Source organism: Cygnus atratus, chromosome 15 (assembly GCF_013377495.2).
Source record: "Cygnus atratus isolate AKBS03 ecotype Queensland, Australia chromosome 15, CAtr_DNAZoo_HiC_assembly, whole genome shotgun sequence".
Classification (NCBI taxonomy): Eukaryota; Metazoa; Chordata; class Aves; order Anseriformes; family Anatidae; genus Cygnus; species Cygnus atratus.
Genome location: NC_066376.1, coordinates 5,743,226 through 5,751,170, shown reverse-complemented (window position 1 = coordinate 5,751,170; position 7,945 = coordinate 5,743,226). Strand labels below are relative to the sequence as shown.

The 7,945-nt window shown below is 58.0% G+C and overlaps 1 protein-coding gene across 1 annotated transcript; it reads right to left on the bottom strand.

The window, feature by feature from the left end:
• Window positions 1–2,845: 2,845 nt before the first annotated feature.
• On the bottom strand, window positions 2,846–7,043 carry TMEM184A (transmembrane protein 184A). The gene is made up of 8 exons (XM_035548609.1): window positions 6,819–7,043; window positions 6,225–6,390; window positions 5,238–5,328; window positions 5,068–5,143; window positions 4,421–4,512; window positions 3,864–4,033; window positions 3,579–3,776; window positions 2,846–3,449 (listed from the first exon to the last, which is right to left on the bottom strand). The coding sequence occupies exons 1-8, from the start codon at window positions 7,041–7,043 to the stop codon at window positions 3,199–3,201; spliced, it is 1,269 nt and encodes a 422-aa protein (XP_035404502.1). The 3' UTR covers window positions 2,846–3,198.
• Window positions 7,044–7,945: the final 902 nt, after the last annotated feature.

Below are 7,945 nucleotides of genomic sequence, written 5' to 3'. Positions count from 1 at the left end.
AAGTTCAGGGGAGAAAGGAGACCCGGCCCTCACCGTGCTTAGGGCAGGAGGAAGGAAGGCCTAGAGCCGGGGGAAGTCTCGGTACGTGGGGCTGGCACCGCATGAGTCCCGCTGGCAGGTCTTGTGACCTGCTGCCTGTGGAGGTCTGGGGCCTCGCTGGTGGGTGCCACCACCCCAAAAAAGAAATGCTTCTGCCTTGCAGTGCACGGTCTGAGGGCAGCATGGTCAGCCCCTGCTCTTGTGGGTGCTGAGGGCAGGATGGGCACCGAGAGGACCGGGTACCCCAGCCCAGCCGTGTCCATGGAAAACAGCCGTGCTGACCACCAGAGCCTGCTGCTGGCAGGGCCCATCTTTGCCTCCAGCTTTCTCCACGCTCCTGTTGTAGAGGAAGAGGAGAAGAGGAGGCATCCTGCCAGAGGAGCACAGCAGCATGGCTGCTAGACGACTCATGCCACCTAAGGCGCCTTGGGTATTTCGGCTCTATGCAGATGCATTTCGTCATTGCAGGGGTTTGAGGGCAGGGGCAGAGCCCAGGAGGAGCTGTGAGCCTCTCTCCCCTCTCGGAGAGGCTCTGGAGGAGCAGGAGGCCGAGCCTGCTGGAGGAAGCCGCGTTGCCTGCTGCTGCACAGCACGGCCACCAGCTGGGGTCCAGCCCAGCACGGCTCCTTCGGGTTGGCATTGCGCTGCTGACTCGGATGAGTCACAGCTGGTTTTTTATTATTTTTTTTTCTCTCCGTGTTTTGCTTGCAAGAAAGACCTGTTTTACATATAATACAGTAATCAGGGCTTGACATAAATAGGCAATTGTTACCGTCTGCAGTGGGAATTGCACCTGCTGGCAAAAGCAATGAATGCAGCCCATTATGTGCTGGAGTCAATCATTTGTGCAATGAAGTACAACTACGCTCCTCGCTGTGTTCTTGTGCGAGTCTGTATCTCAGCGGCTGCGAGCCCGCTGGCAGATGCCCCATCGTCACCTCTGCAGTCTGTCCTCGCCCCGGGAGGTGAAGCAGCCTCTGTTCTGCAGCTGCAGCAGGCTCCATCCCGGAGGGGCAGCGCAGACCAAGATGTTTGCTGAGAGATGGTCCTGCTTTGGTGACGGCTACGCGACAGAGCCAGGCAGCCTTGTTGACGCTGCTCTTCATAGGCAGCGGGGTCCTGCTCCGGCACCTGGACGTGTCAAGCACGTGGCCCTTGTTTACAGACCTGGTGACACCAAACGTGGCAGCGGTCTCACCGGCTGGGCAGGTACGAGCAGCGGAGCTCCAGAGCAGAGGACTTGCAAGACTGGCTCAGCCGTAGCCTGCTCATGTTGACTCCAGGCTTCCAGCACGATAAGATTTTCTCTGATAATAATAAATAGATTTTGCGCTGTTGCTGCCGAAGTCTGGGCTTGGCTCAGCGGATGAGGACTCGGCAGCTCTGAACTGCTGCATCTGCAGCTTAGGAGAGGCTTGGAAGAGGTGCAGCGCAAGCAGGGGGGCACACACCGCTTGTGGAGTGAAAAAGATGAGCACAAACCCTGCGGGAATGCCAGAGTGTGGAGGATGCTGCGTGTGCAGGTATTTCTGCTGGGCCAGCATCGAGGGGCAGGGAAGATGCGGAGCTTGAGAACATCAGCATTAGAGCAGGAATGGGCAGAGTTTGGGCTTTGCTCGCTGACCTAAGTGAAAACACTTGTTCAATCCATGGTAGAAATTGCTGTTTATTAGAAAAAAAATCATAAATAAAATAATTTCATCTTGCAATTTACATTTTGCAGCTCAGGAGCAGGTGGAAAAAAAAAACAACAACAACAAAACACTAGGAGCTCTAAAATGGCTATAAGCCTTACCCAGAGGTTTGTTTGCCATGCAAATCGAAAGCTCCAGATTTGCCCCTGTCCTTCCACTACTCAGCTCCCACCCCAAACAACAGCCCAAGTAAGTTTCCAGGGACCATCTGATGAACAGCAAGGGAACAGAAATTGGAAAAAATAAAATCAGAGAGGAAGTTTAACAGAAGGAGGCGCGCTCTCCATCATGGATACAGAGAAAATCCTCCCTGTGAGCACTCCTGCCCCGAGCACAACCCTGCCACCGCCACCCTGGCTGGGCTCAGCCCCGCGTGCCTCTCTGCAGCTTGACAAGGGTGCAATGAGTTTGTCAGATCTGGGAAATGGCTCACGTAGCCCTCACCCTGCTGAGCTCCCCAGGTCCCCCGGCATCCAGTGTCTGGTCCAGCCTGGCCGCAGCACTTGTTTCCTGCAAGCAGGGGTAGGGATATGGAATAGAGGGGTTAGGAGGAACAGACAGTTCCCAGTCAGTGCGTTCCTACCACCACCAGTCACAGTCTGGTTCCCTAATAATGCCTCTGATAAGGAAGCTGGAATCCCTTTTAACTGCTGATCCCCTTAGAGATAAGTCGGTTTAAACATAAACAAGTGCCTCTGTCACCAGCAGCTCTCAGAAACGCAGCTGCGAGACCTCGTGGTGAAGTCCGAGTGAGGTCCCACTGCTGCTCCCGGGGGACTTGCTCAGGCAGCTGCATCCCCATCTGGAGGGAGAGGAGGATGAGTTACTTTTCCTCCCCTGTAAAGGTCTCCTGCATGACTCCATAGGCTTTCTGGGGGGGAGGAGAGAGGAAAACATGTAAAAATAAGGCATGATGTCTTTCAGACATTACCGGGTTTTGAGGTGAAGTGAAGTCACCTTCCTGCTCTGCTTTTCTCCACGGGGCCCTTGAGATCATGTTTTTACCCAAATCAGGCGAAACTAGAGCAGAACCGTGCTGAGAAAAGCATTTCTCTCAGGCCTGGGCGCAGCTTGAAGATGGGAGGAGGGTGAGGGCAGCGAGTCCATCCAATGGCACAGGCGGGGTGCCCGGGTCGCTGGGGACCCCAGCCAGGGTACAGGCACGGGGCTGGCACCCAAACCCTGGCAGCAAAGCACTGAGCTCAGCACATGGCTGCTCGGCCACAGAGCAAAGAGCCCGGTCCCTAACACCAGCAGAGACAGGATGGCAGGAGCTGGCACTGTTTGATTTAACCTTTCCCTGGGTTATTGCATATTCCCTTCGAGGGACTGCCCTTTGAGTAGAGTTCCTGGCTTCCCTCTCCTCCTCTCAGCACTCCAATTAGACCAGGTTGTCTCAGCCTTCAGACAGTCCCCCTTCCATGGGTTTAAGCCTCTCCGGTGTCACTGTCCCCTCTGACTTCTCCTACAGCTCCTCATCTGACAGGATCAGAACTCTCTTCTCGATGTTTTTGCTCTTTCTGCCGCTCGTTCCTTCCGCCTTGGAGGCCACGTGCCCGTTCTCGCCTGGTGCTTTGTGCTCTGCCTCCTGCATGGACTGCTGGGTGTACTGCTGGTACGTGGGCGAGAAGTTGTGGATGGCATCCTGCACGATGTCCTGGGGGCTCATGGTCTCCTTCAGCCCGCTCGAGATGCTCTGCATCGGGGCGAGGTTTGCTGAAAAACAGGGAGAGCAGGAGGGTGATGGGACAGCAGATGAGCAACAGCCCGAGTGCTCTGAGACTGCAGTGTTGCTTTTCCTTAAGAAAAAAAGAAGAAATGAAAGAAGAGGAGAGGAAGAGCTACCTGTTGTGTTTTCTTTCTTCTCCCTGTACACCTGGCAGGTAAACGCGTAGCGCAGGGCAATGGAAGCAAAGAGCATCTCAATGCAGATGATGAAGTTCTGGTAGCCAGCAGCCACTGTCCCAGCTCCCACCTCCTTCCCGTCTATGATCTGAACTTCGGGGATCACCCCGCATTTCTCCAGGATTGCCAGCAGCGTCCCTGCGCAGGGGAAGGGAGAGGGATCAGCTCTGGTCCCGCATCCCTGGGCTGCGTGGTGCTGCGAGAGGAGGAGGATGGGGGGCCCACCTTGCCAGAAGGAGAGGAAGATGACGGCCTTGATGGTGATGAACTTGAGGACCGGCTCAAACGGGCGCAGCAGGTCCATGGTGGCAAAGTAGAAGAGGAAGAGGGCGTAAAGCGCCAGGCTGACGGAGAAGTTGTAGATGATGGTGATGTAGAGGTAGCCGCTTCGGACACTGCGGGGAGAGAGCAGGCTGCTGGAGCGAGTGCAGCCAGAGGCACAGGGGGAAGAAGGGGAGCAGGGGGTGGGAGGTGTGTGTGGCTTTGCCGTGGGGGCAGCCCAGCTGCGGAAGGAGAATGGGAAGTGGGGGAGCAGGGGCTGCTGACACTTTTTCTCTCTTGTGTGACTGTATGATGGCCCCTGAGCGTTTCATCCCCATCTCATCTGTGGTCAGTGAGTCTCCGTTCCTGGGCGCTTTGGGCTCCTTGTGGCCTTGCTGCCTGGGGAGGGCTGGCAGGTCACCCCGTCCCCTCTGTCCCCTGCGATGGAGCAGGGACCCAGCCTGTTCCCTTTCCCCAGCAGAGGCCGGTGCCTCCTCCCCAGCCCCACCAAGAATCCTCACTTGAAGTCCCCGTCGTGGTACTTCCCGAACGCCTGCAGGATGATGGTGACGATGGCCATGAGAGGTTTCACAATGCAGAACTGCAGCGTGGCCTGCACAGGGGAGAGACACCGTGCTCTCAGGGCCATCCTGCCCCCCCAGCCCCACCACAGCCAAGCCCCCTGCTCCCAGGACACAGGGGTGAGCAATTCTCCATCTCTGGAGCGACCAGCGCTGCGGGCTGAGATCAGGACCAGCAGACAGGACGGAGCAGGGCTGTGCCCCCGAGTGCTCACAAAAAGCAGTGTAGCCACGCCGAGGCAGACGACTGGCTGGCTCAGGGACAGACTATTGCCAGGATTTATCCCTGCAGCGCAGCCCTGGGCAGTGAGGGAGCCGTCCAGCTAACCTGGGACTGGACAGAGATAAAAATCTCAGCTCTGCAGTGGGAGGAGACCCTGACTCAGCAGTGAGTCAGAGGCAAGGACAGTGAGCGCTGCGCTCTGCTGCTGGCCAGGTGCCGGCAGAGCTGCTCCCTCGGAGGAAAAAAATGAGCATCTCGGGTAAGATTTCTCCTTGGGTAAGGAACCCACTGAGACGCAGCCGGGAGAGCCCTCGTCCCTTGCTGCAGAGGGGAGCGGAGGCGATGCTCCCCGCTGGGTACCCACCTGCTTGCAGAAGCGCAGGAACCCGATGGAGTAGGACATGCCCTGAAGGCAGCAGGTCCCGTAGAAGCAGCTGGACCTGGAAGTAGAAGCCGAGGAGATGCCGTTGGGGTAGCTGGGTGGGGAAAGTGGGTGAGGAAAGGCTGAGGAGCTCGTGGTGCGCCACCACTTACGCAATGGGCTTCCCTCGGATCTCCGTCATGATGGTGCTCTCCCCACCGAGGTACTCAAAGCACAGGCTTAGGAAGCTGTAAATCACGAAAGCTGGCAAGGCAAGGGCAGGCACGATCAGCAGGGCTGGTGGAGGTGCAGGGGGTTCTTACACTTCCCATCCCTCCCTGCTCAGATGTCCTCTCATCCACCCTGGCACAGCACCAGGGTTTGTGACTCTGGTCCAGGTGGGTGGGAGGCCACCAGGAGGTCAAATCCTTCTGAGCCAGACGCACCGTGCCACGTGTACAGGGTAAGTGTGTTTTGCTGCAGACGCAGCAGCTCTGCTGTGTACACACAGCCCCTGCATGCAGAGCACGTGGTGGCACTTGTGTGTCCCAGCAGTGCCCCAAGAGCCGGCCCTTGTGCACACCCAGACAAGCCCAGGAGCCTTGCAATGGCCGGAGCCCTTCACGGAAGGACCTCAACAATGCCAAGGGGTAGCACAAGAAGCTGGTGGGCAGCAAGGAGCAGACCTCTGAACAGTTTTCTTGGACAGCCCCACCACTTCTTGTTTCACGCTCTCTTGCTCCAAACCTGAAGTATTACACATGCCCTGGGGGGAAGCAACCCGGTGCAAGAGCAACCTCAACGCTCAACAGTTCCCCTTGCACCTCAAAACATCCCGACTCCCCAGTTTCTTAGGTAAGTGTACCTTTAGAAAAACTGCATTGCTACCTCAAAGGCAGCCAGAAAACCCTTCCTGGGAACATGACCAGATGCTGGGCTCCCTCTGAGCCTGCAGGTGTCTGCCCGTGGGCCGCCTCACTCCCTGCTGTTGATGGGGAAGGAAGGGGGAAACCTCCACGTGGAGGAAGGAGAGTTGGAAGTGAAAACGGTGGAGATCTGGCACTGCATGCAATCCAGGCTGCTCCAGAGACATGGGTCAGGTGGAAGAGAGTCCTGCTTTGCCGTCAGCATCCCTGCCAAGGTGGCTGCCCTGCGCTCACCTTCGTAGCAGTCGCGCACCGAGTCGAAGTAGACGTAGTACTGGTGGCTGCCGAGGAGGAGGAGGCTGAGCCAGGAGTCGAAGGCATAGATGGGCACGATGAAGAGGATGCGGATGATGTAGCGCTGCTCCTTGGGGACGGTGTAGTTCCGCAGGTGCGTGTAGATCTGCAAAGGAGAGCGTGCCCGTTGCACACAGCGATGGCAGAGCCTGAGCTGAAGCTGGCTCTCAGAGGCAGTGGCTCACCCCAGGGCAGCCCCCAGCAGCACGGATCTAAAATCAGCAGCAGCATCCCAAAACGTGCCTGCTGGCGGGGTGCTGCAAGGCTGCGTGCCCCAAAGGCACAGGCCTGGGGCGCTGGAGGAGACGCGTGCTGGAGCTCCCTGCTGGGAGCTGCCTGCGGGCGCTGCTGATGCCCTGCGCCTCTCCCAGCTCCGGCAGCACGCGGGCAAAGTCCACGCTCCCGAGGCAGAGATATCCCCCGCAGCCCCAGGAGGAAATACCCACCCGGGGCGATGGTTTGCAGCGAGCTTGGTGCCAATCGATAGCTTTGCCCCAGCGTTACCCCAGAGCCGCGGCTCCGTCCCGCCCGTACCTGGTGGAAGGTGATGATGAGCGCCGACCAGACGAAGATGCCGGAGATGACCTGTGCTGCCGTGGTGGTCAGGAAGAGCTGCTGGCCGTCCTGGGAGTCGTTGTGGGCGGTCATCAGCATGGCGAGGGCTGGGGAAGGGGTGGCCGAGGCCAGCCTGGTCACCGTGCTGGGCCCTGGGGAGCCAGGTGGCGTGGGAGAGGGCACGGCCCGGGTGGCATTACTCATCTGCAGGAGGGAGAGGCACGGGGAGTGGCGCAGGATGGAGGTAAGCTGGGGAGGGGGAAGGTCCCAGCACGTTTCCCGGCCCACGCAGCGTGGACAAACTGACTGTGAGTTCTTCTCCTCCCCAGGCCTTTTCCAGCAGGTCCCTCACCCAAGCCAGCCGATTCACCGTGGCCAGGGCTGCTTCCAGCAGGACGATGCAAACGTCCTTCAAGAGCAGACCCTTGTGTCTCCAAGGGGGTGTCTCTGCTCCCTGTGTCCCCTGAAATGTCTGCTTTTCCCCACCTGCCTTGCTCCTTCTGGTTTCCTCAGGGAAAGATCTGCCCATGTTTGTGCTCCTGGGAGCACGCTTGTGGCTCAGGACCTTTTTTCACCAGGCACCAGAGACTTAAGGCCTAAAATCACCCCTATCCAGCCCCTTACCAACAAGCCATCAGGCCCTTGACATCCCTGCAGACAGTGCGTGCACAACATCACCTCCCTGGGAGTCCGGAGAACACCAAGATCCTTGTGGTGTCATTCCCCCCCCCCAAATTTGTCTCCTTTCCTCATGAGTGACATGCTAGGGGCAAACCCCAGGGTTTACCAAGGGGCTGGACATTTGGCATCGCCATCACTTGACGTTCAGCCAGGGAGCAAGCCTCATTCCTTCTGGGATCTTGGGGGTCCTGGTGGAGTTTTGGGGATGCTGGAGCATTCCTGCATCTCCACAGCATCCTCATGGGCAGCTCTGCCCTCCCCGAAGCCGCTCACCCCAAGCACTCCCAGCACAGAGGGTGGCCGGGACACACAGGGCGCTGTGTACCCTGCAGCTCCAAACAGCAAGGACCAACCTAATAATACGCTTTTATTTATAGGGCAGCTTCATATCTCAAGGCCAACAGATGCACAAACTGCCGTGTTTG